The following is a 20,780-nucleotide window of genomic DNA, read 5'->3' as shown; positions in this document are numbered from 1 at the left end:
ATCAATTAAATCTTACTCGGCAAAATTGAGCACGTTTTCTCATTATATCATTTAATTTAATGGAGCAGGAAAAAGTTCCATGCTCAAGAGCATGGTCCATAAGCCAGAGTTCCAACCCTCGAAAATGCTATAATTGTAGCACTTATTATTTGGTCTACATCAATTAGCATCAGAGTATGAAATTCAAGAAAAATATTAAAAATTATAAAATTGCCTATTTTGATGTTTCGGAGCTGAAATGATCATGAACTAGACATAAAGACCTTAGATTCTCTTCATTATTTGAAAGTCCACCTATGTATAATTGGTTTTAAAAATGTTCTAATTGATTTCTAAGCGCACATAATAACCCGGGGCCCCTTTAATTAATTACTTCTTCTCGCAACGACCTTTGACTAGTCATGTGAGTTCCTTAATCAACTAGGGTTAATGTCTAATCCTACAAGTTCAACAATGTAGGGTTGTGAAAGGTAAATCAAATATAATGTGTAATTATTTATAAATAAAGTTCATAAAGTTTATAGATAAACCAATACCATTCAATCTTGTAGGTTAAATTACAGATAAAACTCGTAGTCAAAAGCCAGCAGCATGAAAAAGAACAAAGAAATAGGCTAATAGCATTTACAAGCTGAAAGCCTCACCTAAAGAACTCATTTGCACGTGACTATGAATGAATTCATGAACATGGGATAATGATGAACTTTCTATTTTGTCAATTACCTTTTTATTTTTTAAATTTGAACAGCTCATGTTTGACGAGAATCGTGCTTATTCTTCTAATTGCCTACAATAATTGTGATACCTAACCCCGAATTGACGTGTGATATATAAATTGAGTAATAAATATGGTACTGTATTATTTTTATTATTATCGAGTTTCCTATTTTTATTTCGTTATTTGTCTTTCCCTTTTAAATTTACATGGCTGATAATTAATAAGGATCAAATTTCTTCATTCATACCTTAAACAATTATTAGCGTGCCAGTTACTAGTGATATGCACCATCTAATTAGTAGTAATCATGGAGGTTCCAATTCTCTCAATTACGATCTCTTATTCTAATTTAGAAGGATGAGATTAGGCCACATATGATTTTCGCTATTGCAAGAGTGGTTTTTTAAAATAGTTGTTTTTATCACTATTATCATAAAAACTACTATTTTTAACATCAGTTTTGCAATAATACAAATCCTACGTGGCTTAATCTTCTCCCTCTAATTTACAATGAACGATTAGGATTCCGAGAATCAGGACCTTTCTAATTGTCATCTAATTGAAAAGAATTCGTATCTATGATGACGACTATACATTTGATATAATTTTTTATGAAAAATAACCGAACTAGTTTATCTTTTAAATGAATTTAGAGGATTGATTTGTTTCCTAATATTATTCTTTTTTTTTTGTGTGTGAGTAGAGTTGGAAAAGGTAGTGGGGTTATGAAGGACGAGTATATAGTGGGGTCTATGAAGTAAAATTGGATAAATATCAGGAAAAGCCCATTAACTTTGGACGATTATCAGGCAGGTATCCTTCCATAAATTTCAAACTATCATGAAACCAAACACCCCCACCCCTCCCCTCTTCTTTTAAGTGTAGAGGTTATCATAAAACTTCCTAAACCTTGAGATTTTATCTAAAAAAAAACATTAACCTTAATTTTTTACATCGTTCTACATCGATGGTGCATTTTTTTTCTGGCGAAAATCGCAGTTCACACTCTTAGGAGGGTCTTTGAGTAAAATCTTGAAGCAAACGGTTTTTTTTAATTCAAGGGGAGTTTTCTGGTATTTTGAAAGTTATGAAAGGTTATCTAATAATCTTCTAAGGCAAATAGGGTTTTCTGATATTAAGCTAATAAAATTAGTGAACGTTGTGAGAGCTAATAAAATTAGGGTTTTCTGCTATGCAGACGTTTTCCGTCTACTAGTTCCCTGGCCTTCAAATATCCATCAGCCTCCTCGATTTTAATTGTAAACGGTAACAATGAACGTTATGAACCTTTCTCTCTTCCTTCACGAAGTGCAATGCTTTGCCTTTGTTGCTACCAGAGTTTCTTCTTCTACATCCGAATTCCTTTATTTGGGTGTGAAGTTTGGTTGAGGTCCAATCCATCATTTCATTTGATAAAACTCCGTCACCTTTAAGTTTACTATTGCTACTCGGGAATGAGTGGAAATAGAACGTCAATTCTTACTTCTAATTCTTTCTTACCAAGCGCATCATCTTTTTGGAAATTGGAATGCTTATTCCCACTTCACATCAGTTCCCACTTAATGCAAGAATGAGCATTGCTAATGAAATGACAGTGAATGAGCATTCCCGCTTAAGTATGAATCAATAAAATAAATAATTTCAAACACGTCCATTCTCACATTATTTTGTAAATTGCACCGAAACGTGAGAATGGAAATAAGTATTACATTCTCATATTAACTCCAATCCATTTTCTAGTCCGTTCCATCCTCACTTCGAAGGCTCTGCGATGCCAGTTTCTATATCTCTAGGGATGCAAATTCCCCCCTATAGTTGCACCTACATGCGCCCTCGATAACTGCTATTTGTCTGTGTTTATTGAGTCTTTTCCTGACAGCACCATGTCAAAAGTAGTTGCTGGTACATCAAAACTTCAAAGATATGTCAAAGTTGATGATTATAATTTTACATTCTAGTATACTCTAGAAGCCACAACTATTCAGACATGAGTAACCAATCCAAAAGTATGAGAATAACAAAATGAAAACTTCGTGTAAATAAAAAATTTGAAGATTTACTAGCTTCATTCTCAAAATCCAAAATAGAAATCTATCACAAAGTCTTATGGTGTTTAATATTTGTTGTTTATTGTGAAAATAAATATCAAGGATAAATATTATGAAATGCATCAAATATTTGTATCTAAATTTGTAAATGGTTAAAAGACCAAATTGATCCTTGCACTAGGCCTTAATTCTCAATTTGGTCTCCGTACTTTATTTTTTCTCAACTTAGTCCCTATACCCCATGTTAGAGATGAACTAAATCATATTTTAACTTATTGTTAGAAAATCCATTAAATAAAGTTTAAAAAGACAATTCCACCTTGGCCCAACTTTTTTCTCGAAAGACAATTATAATTCATGTTAAGTTTGCTTTTGTTTCTTGACAAACCGATACACACAATATCTTGTTTCTTCATAAATTCAAGACGATGGTGACGATCTCCTTGAGCTTCAATGCCCACTTCTTCTATATGGAATGTGGGGACAAATGACTGAGGATAATTTGTGCCCTTTTTTAAGTCTAAGGTTGGAAATGTGAGTAAAAATTCAAAGGATGATTCTAACCAAAACAGATCTTTGAGAATCAAGCCTTAATACATGGACCAATTTAATCTTTTAGCCTTTGTAAATACTAGTATTAAGCCCTCGCGTTATTGCAGGTATTATTTATCGAGTTACAATATGATTTATATATATAACTATTTATAAAAACTTCAACAATAATTTTTTATTGCTATTTATAGAGGGAATTTCTAAACCAATTAACAAAATAATACACTAATTAACAAGTTTTATCAGTTTTCTATAATAGTGCTAGAAAAAATTTATATTTGTGAAATGTCTGATAAAGGATAAATTCATCATTTTCAAGAGGCAATAAAAAAAGTTATGAATAGTATTTTCAATGTTAAAAAATATCTTAGCTTGAATAGTGGAAAAAGGGCAAAAAATCACTGCAGCATAGAGAGCATGTTTAATATTCAAAAATTACATTGTAGCATAAACAATGTTTATGGGAAAAATAATTGCAAAGTGAACAGTATAGTTAAGATTGAAAATATTACAATAGCATGAAGAATAATTTTGATATTTTGAATCATGACGAGCAAACATAATGTTTACCGTAGCGTGAATTGTATCCTTGAGGTTTTGCTTTTAAGTTAGAAAAACCTCAAAGTTGTAGCCAATTTGTAATTGAATAGTTGGAACACGTCCAAACTATCCCCTTTGTATAGTGCAGTATTTTAAAACTGATGAATATGAAATGGACCCATCTGATTCAGAGTATCATATCGAATGCATAAGATATGAATGTAACACTCTCAAAGGTTAACGGGTTCGGATCTAGTTATGAGCCGATCTGATCCGACTGTTCTCCATCCACAGCATAAAAACCAATAAACTTCATTCACCGAAACCCTAGAGCTCAGTGTTCACTTCAAAAAAACCTAGAGCTCACACGTCACTACAAAAACGAACCAATGGCGATTTGGGGAGACGACGCCAGCATCAATCTCGACGATTTCTCGCCCTCATCGACTCTCGTCCCCTTCGATACCCCGATTCCTTTACTAAGAGGCCCGATTCCTGCCGCGCCCTCCGACGATCCAGGCGCTGGCCCCTTCGTCCTCGCCTTCAACAGCGCGTCCAGTTGGAGATCAGCGTTTGAATCGACGCGATCCAAGCTCGTCGATCAGTGCATGGTATGAACCAAACTGTGAACTTTTTTTGGGGGTATTTTGACTATTTCCCCCCTAGAAATCTGTTGGTTTCTTTTTGAGTATATCTTATAAATTTCAAAGTTGAAGAAGGATGCATTTGGATGAAGCACGAGCAAGATGTATGAACTTATGAAATAACTTAACAAATCCTGTTGATTAATACGAGAAATATAATCTTTTTTTTTTCATGAGAAAGATTGTATTTTTTTTATATGCCAAGTTAAATGCAGTATCAGGAAATTACATTTGTATATAAAGTTCAACTATCAGTTGGGCCCAAAAGAAAAAAAAGGAACATTTTGGATGAGTGGATGGGTTTATTGGCTCCTTCATCATGGGTTTATTTGTTTTTGCTGAAGCACAACATCTATTTATTTGTGCGTAATCTTTTTATTTGTACTATTGGTTTGTGAAGTTTAGTTTCTTTAAGCATACACATTTTCATTTGTTCTTTATGTTGGGAATTCTTAAATAGACCATAAGGTTGGAATTTTGAATGGATAAATTGCTTTGCAGCTGGCCGAGCTGGCTGGCTCTAGTTTTTGCCAGGCAGTAAGTTACACAGCTGCATATATTGAAAATGAAGCACAAACCAGCTCTCAGCTACTGAGTTTTGCAGCCGGGATTGACAAGTACTTCACAGTCAATAATTATTGCAGCCGGGATTGACAAGTACTTCACAGTCAATAATTATTGTGTTTTTTTTGTTATGGGGTTTAATTGATCTAGCTCAAGTAGATAATTTATTGTTTTTATTGTTTGATTACTGTAAAATATACGTAAAAGATACTATATTTCATGTTTTGATGTTCAAATTACTTAAATGGACCATAAGAATTGAACTGTCAGGAGAGAGTTTATGCTGCAGCTGGCCGAGCTGGCTGGCTCTAGTTTTTGCCAGTCAGTAAGTTAAACAGTTGCATATATTGAAAACGAAGTGCAAACCAGCTCTCAGCTACTGAGTTTTGTAGGTGGGATTGACAAGTGCTTCACAATCAATGACTCCTAAATTCTACATTGTACAACGACTCTAATTACTCCTAAATTCTACATTGTACAATGGCTCCAATTTCAAGTAAAGAAATTTGCTAGTGCCATTTTTTTCAGTAGGGAACTCACGACTGTTATATCATGTTTAGGGCAACCTAGCATGTGGAGATGGATTTTGTTGTTAGAAGTCTCATTATCGTACTTCGTACATGAGCAATACACTGACTTTTTGCATTTTAAAAAATAATAAGCATAATGATAAGGTGTTTAATAACCGGTTGTATTGGGTGACTTTCTCTGTTCACTTCCTGCAGGAGGTAGTCTGTGTTAAAAATGAAACTATTAAATATTTGAGTGACTGACATCTCTTAACTGAAACTAAAGAGGACACTGAAACTTTGTGAGAAACAGTTATCTATTTAAAACCATAAGTTTATTTTATTCAATAGTCCTGAAATCTTTTAAGATCATTAGTTTTGCTAGATTTATTGCCTTATTGCTTCAACATTTGAATACATAGTGACGGATATCTCTATGGAAGGCTGGAGCACGTGTCGGTTGTTCTATCAGCGCATCGAACAAATGCAAGCCGCCATGGTGGAAGACCCTCTTTGGAGCCTCAGTGGCAGATTATGCTGAGAGAGAGAAGTGCGAAGAAATGGAGATAGCCTCGTGCCTTGAAGCATCTGCGGAGCAGTGCATTAAGTTTGCAAAAGAGAAATGCATCGCAGTCTTTCGAGATGCGAGGATAGCCTCTAGTGAATGGAAGGGAGCTTCACATCTTGTTTTCTCTGCCTCGAGGAATCCAAATGATGATTCTCTGGAAGCCAACATTGCAGAAATTGAGCAAGTGCATGGTCCTGAAGGTACGAACTATAGAGGGGGTGCTTTACTGGAGACTTTCCCGTAATGCTAGTTGTAATACTTAGGCTATATCTCTGTTGTAGATCTTTTTGTATAACGTACATTCCTAAATGTTTTTGCCTTGTTCATGAATTTATTCTTTGTAAAACGGCATGACATGCAGAAAACCTCCTCCTTTTCCCTCTGTCTGATCAGTATAATGTAATTTACTGGATCTCTAGATGTGAAGCTTCCTTGCAATGAAAGGAGGATACACAGGGATATGAAGAATATCAAGAGATTTCTTCTCATTGGCCAACTTCGTTGCAGCTAAGGCAACAAATGTTGGGTAGAGAAGGAGGCCTGTCCAAATAGTTATTATTAAGTCAGCATGCGTCTAACTTGTATAATGCTTCTGACACTTACTGTAATTTTTTTAGTCCCAGCCTCCTGAAACAAGAAAAGTTCTCTGTTGAGAAAGTATCTGGTAATTCTGATCTATTACCCTTGATGATTCTTTAAAGAGATGTTTGACAAGTTTACTAATTCACATAGATGTCCATTTGTTAGCATACTTAGATAAATTTTTATTTTTTTTCCATTTATGGATGTGCACCTGGTTCTCGACTTGATATGGTCCGCACCCCCAGAATAGTAATGTGAAATCCATTTGGTAGATGTCAATTCTCGCCCTCTCTTGAACTCTGGGGCTCCGTTGGTAAATTCGTCCCAATTCCACTGTATGATTTCATGCTCAAATTGACATTTCCTATAAGCTGTCAGAACTTTTTTTCTTTCTTTTTGATGGCTATTTTCTTTTGTGATTTTAGGTTGATGCGAATCAAGGACGAGGCTGTTAAAGTTGGCGAGCTGTAATTTGCACCAATTGGCGATGGAGCTTGATAACAGTGCGAGGAACATCAAGGGATCTATTACAAGGGCGAAAAAGGGGGCGACCATTAGCATCAGTCTGGAGCTTGAGCTTACTGGTTATGGTTGCGTGGACCATTTCATGAACCAGGAGAACATCGCTCATTTGTAGGTTTCGGCATTCTAAGAAGCTTGGTTTGGCCTTTTTATTGATTAAATTGGTATCTTACAATGTTATTGTGCATTACTTTGATGATCGACTAAATCCTAATCCACTTCCTTAGGGTTAGGGTTGTTGCGCTACTATAAATTATAAAGAGTTTTCATATATGAACTGACTGTGTGTCTTGATAACTTTGGGGTGGTTTTAGTACTCAAGGACTGCTCTTCGGACTTTAGATTTAACAAAGAATGCATCCTTTTAGTAATTATTAAGCGCTTTCTAGGTGTTGTTTGTTTTCATTTCCTTTCTTCCCTAGCAATATTTCACCAATTGTTGCCGTACTGAGCATTAGCTACATAAGACTAACATGAGAAGTCATGAAAAGGATTTTACAAATTCCGTTTTAAGACTTCTGTTCATGTTAGCTAGATCTTCTATGCTCCTCTTTCTTAATGTTCATCACAAACTCAAGCCTGTTCCGCCTTGCATTGCATCACATCAGCTACCTGTTTTAATAGGATCGAGTTGTACCCCTCAGCATGTACATCATGTGCTTATATGCATATCACATGGTGTTACTCTTAGGAGATTTTAAAAGATTTTAAGGAGATTTTTTTTGAAGAGGCAACTCCTACAGGGAAAACACAAACATCTTCTTAATGTACCATTGCAGTAGAACACACAGTCTTCTATTTTAGCAAGAAAATATCCACTCTCGTTCTATTTTATTGGTAGCTGATAATCTCTCTCTCTCTCTCTCTCTCTCTCTCTCTCTCTCTCTCTCTCTCTCTCTCTCTCCTTTTTAATACCGAGAGATAATATTTGCAATATTTGTGGGTATTTGATGCGGGAAACAATGGAACCGATCCTATGGAATAGTGGTAATGACTAGTGACTATGATTATGCACATGTCAATTAAGGTGTTAGAGTCTGCCTTCAAATGGGGGTAATGATTTCAAATTTGTATAGGTTTAAATATTTAATGCATTAGAATTAATTAGGATAAATGTTACTTCTGAAAGAAATAAGAATTAATATTCAACCAATAGAATGAGCCTTTTAATAGAAGGTAAGTAGAGTCACATGTATTTAGAGAAAATATTCTTCTAGATTTTTTGTATTTATTCTATTTTCTGTGGGAAATTATGGATAGACGAAATTGGAATAGTTTAATATTACACATCAATTGTATATTCTCAAATTTCTAATATGTGTGGGCAGTGTACGTGTAGTTATTCCTGCATTGGAACTTTGTAGGTAGTTATCGGGACAATACTGTGTTACTGCAATATAATGCATCTCCCTTCTTGGAGATGCTTTTATATAGCAAACTTTTAGCATATCTTCTAACTCTCCTTTCCTTTTTCTGGGTATCTAAAATTTCTTTATACTATTGACAAGTGAATTTTTAGTGAAATTCTCTTTCATAGAGATTAGGTTAGGAAGATGTAGCAGATGTCGTTAACAAAGTTATGGAAAGCGCTAGGCAGCCTAGGTATTGGAACCGACGCCTAGAGCCTAGGCGGTTTTCCTATTTTTTATTTTTTTAATTACGATAATTAATAGTAAAAGCCAATGTTATTGAAAGTTTAGGCGCCGCACTGGCTCCAAGGCTGATTTTTTCGTCATGTAAGTGATGGTGGAGGAGGTTTTGCTAAAAATCGGAGGAGGTAGAATAGATGTTCATAGTTGGAGGCTAAAAAAGTTTGGAGGATGTGGAGACTAAAATGGAGAAAATCATGATTATAACCTAAAGGGTGCGTCAAAGTAAGCAGACCACACTTTCCTAGATGCTCCCAAAACCTAGGTGGGTATCTAAGTACTGCCTGGGTGCTAGACACTAGGCTGCCTGCCTAGGTAGGCTGCTGCCTAGGTAGGTTTACACCTAGGTGGGCTAGGCGGAGCCTTTTGAAACATTATTCATTAAATTTATGCAAAAAACCATTTTAAGAAATCAAGAGAAACCATAAACTAGCAGCTGCCTTACAAGAAATTCAGTCACAAACCACTATTACATGAAGAACAAGTTTAACACCTGATGACAGACTTCAAAGCCAACAATTGACAGCCCGGAGAAATACAAGAGTACGTCTACAAACTAGTGAAAATATAACAACCATAAAAAGAGTAACATTTTGTCTTCTCTCATGACTCTCGGCGTTTCTCAGACAGTAGCTTGGCTCGTAGCTCTGTTGGATCTGCATCTTGGAACTGGTTCTCTGGGACCCAATAACCCGTTTTGGGGTCTCTCATCCAATACACTGTTTCCTGCTTGGCAAATCCCCTGGATTGAGCACTCTTTGCAGCAGGCAAAGTTCCTGTCGAGGGAACTCGTGCATTAATCTCAGCCGCAACAGTGTAGTTTCGGCGGCTATGTAAAATAACACGAGCAAAGAGAAGAAGGGTTAGTGTCTAACTGGAAAAGGATACAAATATGTTGAAGTTTAATTGATTTTGGACTTATTATTACTATGTTCATTACCTGAGATATAGAAGAGTGTTAATAGCTACACGAGGCATTGCTGAGACTTTGAGAGAGAGAGAGAGAGAGAGAGAGAGAGAGAGAGAGAGAGAGAAGTATATTTGGTTGAAGAGAAGGGTGTGGTTTTTATGTAGTTATATATGGAGGACGAAGGAGGTTTGATTTTGGATCTGGATTCTCTGCAGTTTGAGAGACCTCTAATTTTAATCATAACCGGCTTTTGTGTAATTGACGTTTGCGATTCATTATGAGTGAAAAGTAAGAAATGAATGCAACACACAAGGATATTGTAAGTTTTAAATTTGGAATGAATCGCAACAATATACTAAATGATACATGATTGTGATTAAAAGCAGTGATATTTCTACTACTTTTTGGACGTGGAGGATCCAAATAACTTCGAAGAAAAGTAGCTAAGGGGTTTCCTAATTTGATGCTTAACATAAATATAGTTGAATAGTGTAACAATTTGGGGTTAAAATTAGGGTTACCTTCTCTCATAGAGAGATACCCTTTTATATTAATGCACTCTTACACAAAGGTCCTTGCAACATTAACTAATTACCTTAATCTATCTAACTAACTCAACACTCCCCCTCAAGATGGGCGATAGATATCAATCATCCCCATCTTGTTACAAAAAATATCATACTCTCTAGAACTCAATCCTTTTGTTAAACAATCAGATAACTGCTCTTCTGATTTCACATAGCTCAAAGTCAAAATTCCTCTATTTAGTTGCTCCTTGATAAAGAACCGATCAATCTCCACATGTTTGGTCCGATCATGCTGAACAGGATTGTTTGCTTGATAAAGAACCGATCAATCTCCACATGTTTGGTCCGATCATGCTGAACAGGATTGTTTGCAATATTAATCGCCGATTTGTTGTCACACCAAATCCGATCATGCTGAACAGGATTGTTTGCAATATTAATCGCCGATTTGTTGTCACACCAAAGTTGTAAGGGGTCTCTTCTAAACAAGCGCAGCTCAGATAATATGTTTTTGACCCACATTAACTCGCACAGACTCACTGCCATAGCCCTGTACTCGGCCTCAGCTGTAGACCTAGCCACCACATCTTGCTTCTTGCTACGCCAAGATACGAGGTTGCCTCCAACAAATACACAGTAGCCTGTAGTGGACCTACGATCATCCATACAACCCGCCCAATCAGCATCACAATAGCCTTCAATTCTCAAATGTCTAAAACTCCTGAACCATAACCCCTTTCCTGGGCTTCCTTTAATATACCTAAGAATTCTGCGAACTGCCTCCATATGCTGCTCTCTGGGATCATGCATATATCTACTCACCACACTCACTGCATGAGTAATATCAGGTCTCGTATGACATAGATATATAAGTCGTCCAACTAATCTTTGATATTGCTCTTTACTTACTGGATCACCACCCTCAGCACACATCTTATGATTCTGCTCGATAGGAGTAGATGCAACTCTGCACCCCAACATCCCTGTCTCTGAGAGAAGATCCAAAGCATACTTCCGCTGAGAAAGCACTATACCCTTTCGTGACCTTGCAAATTCAATTCCGAGGAAGTACTTCAACGGTCCCAGATCTTTAACTTCAAATTCCTCTCCTAATTTCTTCTTCAACCGTAAGATTTCCTCAGCATCATCTCCAGTGATTATAATATCATCAACATAGACCGTCAGGATAGTGATACGAGTTTTGGAGTGCCTGTAAAATATAGTATGATCCCCATTGCACTGCTTGTATCCCATACCACAGACTGCCAATCTAAATCTGTCAAACCATGCCCTCGGAGACTGCTTTAACCCATACAACGACTTCTTCAACTTGCACACCTTCCCAGCTACTTGAGAAGTAGTGAAGCCTGGTGGAATCTCCATATACACTTCCTCTTGGAGATCTCCATGCAAAAATGCATTCTTGACGTCTAGCTGATGTAGTGGCTAATTAAAATTGGCAGCACATGACACCAACACTCTAACAGTGCTCATCTTTGCTACTGGAGCAAATGTCTCGTCATAGTCAATGTCATACGTTTGGCTGTAGCCTTTAGCAACCAATCTGGCCTTATATCTGTCAATCTTGCCCTCTGGAGTTTGCTTAACCGTATACACCCACTTACATCCAACAGCACGCTTCCCAGCTGGCAAAGGTACCAGCTCCCATGTGTTATTCTTCTTCAAGGTCTGAAGTTCCTCGTGCATGGCACTTAACCACCTAGGATCTTGCTTAGCTACCTGCCAGTTGTTAGGTACAGACACTGAATGCAATGATGCAATGAATGACTTATATGCAGGTGGAATGGATGCATATGAAATGTAATTCTCAATGTCGGTATCCCAACTACCAAACTTAGCTGGAGGTTTTCCAGCATTGACTCTAGAGGTTCTGCGGGGAAAGACAGGAGTATTAGAAGTATCAGGGAAAGAATCGTTACCTATCGACTCAGGTGGAGAAGATGAGGAGGGCAATGGAGAGGAGGGACTTGGGACATCAGCATTTGTGGGTACTGGCTCAGGCACAGGAGGCGGCTCATGCTGCTGTTTCTGTCTCCTCGTGTATACTCTCAGCTCCCCCTGACCTTGACTACCAACTCCTGAGTCGCTATCACAACTCGGCAATGTACCACCACTACTCGGTGACTCAAGAGGACATGGAATCATCCCAACCACGATGTCATTCTCATTCTCATTCTCCCCCTCTCTACTAGCATCAGTAGAGCCATCTCCAAACAAGGAACTCAACTCCGTCTTCTCCCCATAAAAAGGTTCGAACTCCCGAAAAGTCACATCCATACTGACAAATAATCTTCTTTCAGTAGGACACCAACACTTGTATCCTTTTTGACTTGATGAGTAGCCAACAAAGATACATTTAACTGCTTGTGGATCCAGTTCTTGATGAGTAGCCAACAAAGATACATTTAACTGCTTGTGGATCCAGTTTACTCACCATCAATCTGTGATCTCTCACATAACATGTGCATCTGCTTGTGGATCCAGTTTACTCACCATCAATCTGTGATCTCTCACATAACATGTGCATCCAAACACTCTAGGTGGAACAACAAAAATATTCGAGCCCAAGAGCATCTCACATGGTGTCTTCATCCCTAATACTCTTGATGGCATCCTGTTGATCAAATAAGCTGCTGTCATAACAGCCTCACTCCATAAAAACTTAGACACATTCATTGTCAACATCAATGAGTGTGCCACTTCCAGTAGATGTCTGTTCTTGCGCTCAGCCACCCCATTCTGAGCAGGGGTGTCTGGACAGGTGGTTTGATGAAGAATTCCCTGACTAGAGATGAAAGCCGCAAACTCTTTGTTGACATACTCAGTCCCATTATCTGTTCGAAGAATCTTCACCTGCACTCCAAACTGTGTCTTCACATAAGCCGAGAAATCTCGAAAACATTTGTAAACCTCAGATTTCTGCTTCATCATGTATATCCAGACCATACGTGAATAACAATCAATGAAAGTAACAAACCATCTAAAGCCACTAATAGAGGTAGTAGGACATGGTCCCCAAACATCAGAATGGACAAGAGCAAATGGTTCAAAACTTCGAAGACCAATCATTTTATAAGTAGAACGAGTATGTTTTCCAAGTTCACAAGCATTACAAAATAACTCTTTTCTATCCACTTTCTTCATTATCTCAGGCTTTAACATATTCAAACTATCAAAAGATAAATGCCCTAATCGGCAATGTTGAAGCATCGCTTCTGCCTCTGGCCCTCCACTAACAGCAGCAGCAATCATTGCAGTCTCCCTGTCTAAGTACCAAAGGCCATCACGCCTGATGCCAGTCCCAATCCTCCTCCCTGTTTCCTTCTCCTGGAAGACACACATATCCCGATCAAATAACACAATGCAATTTAATTGATCAATGAGAGAGCTAACAGAGAGTAAGTTAACTGGAAACGAAGGAACATGCAATACAGATGATAAGGTAACAGATGAAGTACAATGGACCGAACCAATACCCCTAATGGGTTGGGATGTCCCATCAGCAGTTTGAACTGTCTCAGGATGCATATGTTTACTTGGATAATATAATGCAAACTCACTCGATGCTCCTGTGACATGCCTAGATGCACCTGAGTCTATGATCCAATCAACATGAGTTTTAGTGGATGCAAGTGCCTGAACCTGTGTACCTTTGTTCGCATGAGCATAACCAACAAAGTTACCAAAGCAAGTAGTGTTATCCAGATCTTGAGTGACTTGTCCATTGCCCTTCAAACTCTCAGCCTGAAGCTTAAACTGACGTAGTTCCTCCAGCTCTGTTATTTCCGCTCCAGTCATCACTGCAGTGGTTTGGGACTCCTCTGTCACAGCTAGGCGAGCAACTCCTCGGCCTCCACGTCCCCTGCCTCCTCGACCTGCACGACCACCTCTCTGTCCTCTGCCCCCTCTGCTACCACCAGTATTACGGGGTTGAGGGCAATTGTAGCTTAGATGTCCTTTCTTTCCACAATTGTAGCACTCTCTATCATCTCTGATGTAAGCATCTGGAACCACCAATGCTGAGCGGACTACAGATGAGGCCTCGCTAGTCATCACTTTCTGTCTGATCTCCTCTTGTTCCATCGACGCAATAGCCTCATCCAAGGAAGGGAGAGATGACAAGTGCCACATTGCTGCTCTCCTTCCCTCAAACTTTGGGTTTAGACCCTTGAGAAAGCGAATCACACGCCTGCGCTCAAGATACTGTCTTCCCAAAAGAACATCTGCCGGGTTTTGTAGTGATAATGGATCATAATGATCCAAATCCGTCCATAAGTGACGTAGCTCTGCTGCATACTGGTGGACTGTCTTCTCCCCTTGTGTGATAGCATCAATCTTCTCCTCCACTTCCATCATCATCATCACACTCCCAGCTCCAGAATACATCCCCTCCAATGTCTTCCAAACATCAGCTGCACTTGAGATAGACTCCACCATCCCAGCTATGGTTGGAGACACAGAAGTCAACAAACATCAGCTGCACTTGAGATAGACTCCACCATCCCAGCTATGGTTGGAGACACAGAAGTCAACAACCAAGAAACCACCTCCCAGCTATGGTTGGAGACACAGAAGTCAACAACCAAGAAACCACCAGAGAATTAGTGTTACTCCATGCGTTCCACTCAGCACTCGCCTTATTCTCCGGCTCAGTGCACTCCCCCTTCACATATTTTTCAAGTCCTCTGATTCGAAGGTTCAACAATGCCCTCCGGGACCAACTCATATAGTTTCTTGTCCCCTCAAGCTTGATGTCATTAGGCAACAACTTTACCCTCTGCATTATCTGTGCCGACTCCGGTACAGCCACGACTGACCTACTAGTATTCTCCTCTAGTTTGGTCTGAAATACCCTGGCCACCCCCTCCAGGATCTCCTTCAATTCTTGACTTGTCACATGTGTTCCCATCTTCACAGTTGACTGCCTTCTCTTTCAGCAACAATACTAAGAAACAGTGAAACACCCCAACCCAAAAAAAACAAATTGTCAAAGCCTCCTGCAGTTCTCCTCACGCTTAAGACTCTCCATAACACAGATGGCCTCTACTTCCTCCTTCATCCTCTAATCCCGACGCAAATCCCCAGCGACAAGCACCAAGCCACCAAGCCAACACCGATTCCTCTCCGCCCTCCCTCCTCCTCTCAAACTCTTTTCTCCATTTGACACAGATGACGACAGGAGGATCGGCGGCAGAATAGCAGGGATCAGCGACAAGGAAGCTTCGTCCTCGTCGTCAGGTGGAGCTTCGTCCTCGTCGTCAGGTGGAGCTCCGTCGTCGTCGTCAGAGCTTCGTGCTTCGATCGGCGTCAAGGATCGGCGTCAAGGAAGCTTCGTCCTCGTCGTCAGGTGGAGCTCCGTCGTCGTCGTCAGAGCTTCGTCGGGAGCTATGTCGTCGTCGTCAAGGAAGCTTCGTCGTCGTCAGAAATTGCTTCAAGAGAAATCGGTGAGCCGTCACATGGCTCTGATACCATGTAACAATTTGGGGTTAAAATTAGGGTTACCTTCTCTCATAGAGAGATACCCTTTTATATTAATGCACTGTAACAATTTGGGGTTAAAATTAGGGTTACCTTCTCTCATAGAGAGATACCCTTTTATATTAATGCACTCTTACACAAAGGTCCTTGCAACATTAACTAATTACCTTAATCTATCTAACTAACTCAACAAATAGAAACAGGACTACGCCCAGATTTTTGAATACAAATTCCTCTTATTTTGGACATATTTCCATTTTGGTCTCCACGTCTCTTGATGCTACAGCGTTTTTTGTAGCTCTTGTTTGTGTAGAAATTAGATACGAAAAAAGTCTGTTACCTCTAACACCTAAAATTGGACCGAAAATATAACATAAATATTTCTAAAGTTTGGTCTTACATGCCTCGGCTTACTACGAATATTCATATACTAGCATTAATTTATCGTGCAGAAGTTCGTTAAAGATCTTCTGGAAGCAGATGCCTAATGTAATAATGAGACTTTCCATTGCCAAGGAGGATGAGCTTCAATTAGTGTTCGCAGCTTGTTTAGTTTTAACTAGACCAACCTTTCCTTGATAATATAGAAAAAGACGGAAAGGCAAAGAATAAGATGCTCATGCTGCACAGAAAATACCAGTTGGCCCATGTAAAGGTTTATTTCAAATAAATGGCATGCAATGATCAACTTTAGGCTGTTCACTTAATCGGGGGGCACCAAATGCGAAAAATTAAGACTACTTAGCTAAATTCAGATGAACCCTCCACATGTTTCTCTCTAGCTGTACCTCTTTTGGGTTTTTAGTTTTTTTGGTAACAAAACTTTATCGATTACAGTTTCTAGATGGATTGTGGAGAATTCTGACAAAATATAGAAACGAAAATGTGATGCGTATGCCTCTTAACAGCCTTTGGTTTTATTAATGACATTGGTTTATGCATAGATATCGCCCATGTATATGTGTATTTACAGTTGTGATGAAGTGTCCTACACATAAAACTCTTTAACCATAATAGGCTTATACAAAATTAATTAGTTTTATGGCTATAATGCATGCATACGAACTACATCTCTGTTTCTAATAACTGTTGAAGTTTGTTTCCAAATACATGAATTTATAACCAAGACTCAATAAGAAAAATACATGAATTTATAACTGTTATCATGGTTGACTCATGTACATAACTTCTTCGTGTTTGTGTCCATATATGGTAAGAAAATAATAGAAATTGGTTGAGAAAATATTTTGAAAGAAGGAATCATGCAAAGGATTTGATGTTGAAAACTTCTGAAGGGGATTCGCTCACACCTTCTTCAACTTATTTCTATATCCAGACATGTAATTTTTCTTTTTGAGACAAGCTGGTCAAATTCTGTAATAAATTAACTCCAATTGATCCAGCAAACAGGATTTTCATTTTTTTCCCCTTGTTTTTGTTTTTCTGGTTGCAGCTCATCTCTGTTGGAAGCCTTTCTAAAGGAATCAAACTTATTTTCATCTTTTCCTACTTAATTCAAGTTATGTATGGATTCTATGGAACCCGTCAACATCTTCCTTTTAGCAAAGTTGAAGATATTATCCTGTTTCTTGTTCAAATTTAGTGTCAGTTGATGCATATGGCAACTTACTGGGCACGCGCTTTGTAGGAACATCGCAGAAATTGTATTTATTGAGTTTAAGCCGATGGCCAGTTCTATCTGTAAATAAGGGTTACCCAAATGGATGGAAACTTCAGTGCTTTTGTTCATCGGCTTTGTTTGCATTTGCATTCTGAACTAATTGTGTAATATTAGGTACGGAGCCTTAATGTCGCCTTGCAAAAGGTCAATTTCTTTAATATTGACACCGAGAATCATAGATTCTTGTGCTTTTTTATCGCTGGCTTTTGGCTTTGGTTAACCTGCGTGATCAGAGCAACGTGGGTAACCTAGTCCTGGAGCAACTTGCGGGCTGTGATGTATCTGATGGATACAAGGCTCTTAATGATCAAGTGCAAACTGGGAAGTTATGAGTTTCTCTATATCAACATCGGCTTCATCGCCTACAAGTGGATATCTTTGTTATCCGTGAGCAGAAACTGAGCAGGTCATCATACCTGGGCCAAATTGCCGTTATTTACCTGGACCAAGTTACCGTTGTTTTCTTCTCCTCCTACCCTCGTGCTCTGTATGATGCAATTGGGTGTTGTTGATATGTTCATGAATTCATTCTCATATCTGTATTCTTTTACTATCTGAATTTATTTATATTGAAGCGGTAATTGAAACCATTTAGGCCCCTGAGATACTGTAAGCTCGGAAGCAAGGACCCGACACCAATGCTAGGTTACCGTTCCCAAATCCAACGTTAAGCACTGTGTCTCCTTGGTCCTCTGTGTTGTGCGCGGAAGCCACTAATCCTTGTGCTTCGAGAAACCAAACACAAACGTCGAGAGAGAAAGCCAAACAATAAAAAATAACGGCACAAACACAAACACACAAATTTTACGTGGTTCGGCAAGTTGGCTACGTCCACGGGACAAGAAGGGGATGAGATTTTTCACTAATAGAGAAGAAGAGTACAAACTGAGATTACAAATCAGCCAAACTCACTACTTAATCTCACTAACAAAGCTCTTAATCTCTCAAATAAAATCCTAACCAATAGCTCTAGAAAATATCTCTTTTCTGTGCTCCAAATATCCCCTAAACAATCCCAAAGAAACCCTAAAACGTGTGTTTGAATTTATATCAAACACCAATCCCAAACAGAACAAGAAACAACAATCTGGACCTGACCCGATACGCGGTCGACCGCGACAAACAACAGAACCCAGTAAAAGATTACAAGGTCTGGCGGTCGACCGTGACGGTCGACCACACCAACTACAGAGCCCAAAATCAATTACAGGGTTTGGACGATCGATCGCGGCGGTCGACCGCACCAAGCCCAGAATCAAACCCTGGGTCCGTGCACGAATTTGGTCAACCGGCCTTGCACCGCGGTTGACCGCACACCACCAAAAAACAACTCCCTGCTTCCAAAACCTGTTCTTCACCCAAATCCTTCGCCAAATATACACTCTGATTGAGCACTAGTCTTTCTAAGTTCCTCTGAATCCACTCATTATCTGGAGAAATTGGCCTGCTTACGTTGCCCTTTTCTTCCTGATTGGGCTCTAGTCTTCTTGTTTTTAAGTCCGAGTTCTTTTAGAATCCTCTGCATGCGAGTGGATGTTATGAGCCTTACATGGATCAGATTATAGGATGTTTCTATTCTCGTCCCCCATGTAAGGTTCAGAGCTGTCTGCTCGCTCGCATGCTGGTTGTTGTGAGAGGATTCCTACTCCTTGTTTTCACGGAAGACCCATGGAAATTGCAGTTGACACCAGCATATTAGGCTTTCAGAATCCAAAATCTTTTAGCCCTCTCCATCGACTCCTTTACTCAAACACCAATGTTGTGTTTGGCAACTCTAAAGAATTGGTTTTCGTGGTTACAAGTTTGGCTGAATCGTCTAGCTCTAGTTTGGCAATTAACAAGATTGGGCAAAACTAGATTATGTTTAGCCCAATTTTATATGATAACTTGTTCTGCTTCAAACCAAGTCCCACTTAGTTTGAAATAGAACTAGTTTGCTTTGGTCCTTAAAAAAACATTGCGAAATGAAAAAGAAGATGACAACTAGCATTAGACCAATCTAAGTGTAGCTAGTCCAAAACTACACCTGACTAGTTTTTTAGTTGCCAACCTGACCCCGATAATCCAAAACAATGACTTAGCAAATATCATGCAATTACTGTTCTAGTCTGGCCATAATTTAATTCTCTTACTAAAAAGGAAAATATTATAGGCACACCTCCAAATACACTCCAATCATACTCCTCTCTCGTTACAGTGCATTGGGGCTCTAACGAGAGAAGAGTATGGTTGAGGGGTGGTTGAGGGGGTGACCGTAGCGCGACCTTACTAAAAAGGAAAATGATAGGGGCACACCCCCAACCACATCCCAAACCACACACCCTCTCTCATATGCTACAATGCACCGGGCCCCACATGAGATTTTAAAAATTTAAAATCTTATATGAGGCCCGGTACACTGTAGCATATGAGAGAGGAGATGTGGTTTGAGATATGATTGGGGGTGTGCCCCTAGTGCCACTCTACTAAAAATTCATAACGCTTCACTGTTTGACTCTCTCCTAACCCAAAGAAGACTGTGGAGTTATCTTTATATTCCCTCAGTCACGTGCGGCACATCACGTCTCTGGTCTATCTTCCCGCACGCGACCTACTAACTGGCACGTGCAGTTCATACTGCCATCTCTGCTAAGAAACAAGAACAAAGATCCTCAAGATGCTACTAATTCCCGCGAGTCCGAGAGATATAAAACCCTAGTTTACTTTAATCCCATGAATTCATTATCAACTATAGAACCAATGGATTCAAAATCCAAGAAAGGAAACAATCTCGAAACTTCGACGGATTCAAAATCCTATCTTGTTCATTGAATCCCCTTTGTTCAATGAACAGGATGAGAAGCAGCGGACAAAAAAAATAGGTAAGCTGCTTTACGATTATTTTCCTTATTATCTTAATCTTTATTCGCCATTTAATGCTTCCCTTTTTTTTGACTGAATTGTTTGCTTAATTACTCTTGTGTTTTGTCTTAATCCGTAGAATATTGTTTTGTCCGCGTGTTCCTCGCTTCTCTCTGACACCAAGTGCCGTTTCAGTTACCAGTGTCTTCTTGCTTAAATTTACTATCTTCTTCTCTTTCGTTCCTCATTTTCTCACCTGGGTTCTCTTTGTTTTGCAAGTCCAGAGTGTCTTGAGGTGATTGGAAGTGGAAAAAATAGTTTCTTTAGGAACTTCAACAATCTTTTTCTTGAGGTGGTGCTTTGAGATTTAGTCCGGGTTGGCGTTTAGGAGAGTGTTCCATTAGAAAGAGTTTAGACTTTGTTTTA

The 20,780-nt window shown here is 38.9% G+C and overlaps 2 protein-coding genes across 3 annotated transcripts; one reads left to right on the top strand and one right to left on the bottom strand.

Annotated features, from left to right (window-relative positions):
- LOC109833653 lies at positions 4,182–17,581 on the top strand. Of its 2 annotated transcripts, XR_002245297.1 has the most exons (4): positions 4,182–4,469; positions 6,019–6,343; positions 7,151–7,358; positions 17,286–17,581. XR_002245297.1 is itself a non-coding variant. In XM_020401397.1 (3 exons), the coding sequence occupies exons 1-3, from the start codon at positions 4,248–4,250 to the stop codon at positions 7,153–7,155; spliced, it is 552 nt and encodes a 183-aa protein (XP_020256986.1). In that variant the 5' UTR covers positions 4,182–4,247; the 3' UTR covers positions 7,156–7,518. The 2 variants fall into 2 exon arrangements, 1 of the variants encoding a protein (XP_020256986.1); XM_020401397.1 differs by lacking the exon at positions 17,286–17,581 and having other exon boundaries at positions 7,151–7,518.
- On the bottom strand, positions 10,571–11,716 carry LOC109834887 (uncharacterized mitochondrial protein AtMg00810-like). The gene has a single exon (XM_020402905.1). The coding sequence runs from the start codon at positions 11,714–11,716 to the stop codon at positions 10,571–10,573; it is 1,146 nt and encodes a 381-aa protein (XP_020258494.1).

The sequence above is a fragment of the Asparagus officinalis genome, chromosome 3 (assembly GCF_001876935.1).
Source record: "Asparagus officinalis chromosome 3, Aspof.V1, whole genome shotgun sequence".
Lineage (NCBI taxonomy): Eukaryota > Viridiplantae > Streptophyta > Magnoliopsida > Asparagales > Asparagaceae > Asparagus > Asparagus officinalis.
This window is presented reverse-complemented; position numbering and strand designations above follow the sequence as displayed.

Excerpts from the sequence above, each read along its gene's own strand:
- LOC109833653 (XM_020401397.1), top strand. The coding sequence starts at position 4,248 with ATGGCGATTTGGGGAGACGACGCCAGCATCAATCTCGACGATTTCTCG. Across the intron at positions 4,470-6,018 it reads AGCTCGTCGATCAGTGCATG|GCTGGAGCACGTGTCGGTTG; the intron begins GTATGAACCAAA and ends TCTCTATGGAAG.
- LOC109834887 (XM_020402905.1), bottom strand. The coding sequence starts at position 11,716 with ATGGAGATTCCACCAGGCTTCACTACTTCTCAAGTAGCTGGGAAGGTG.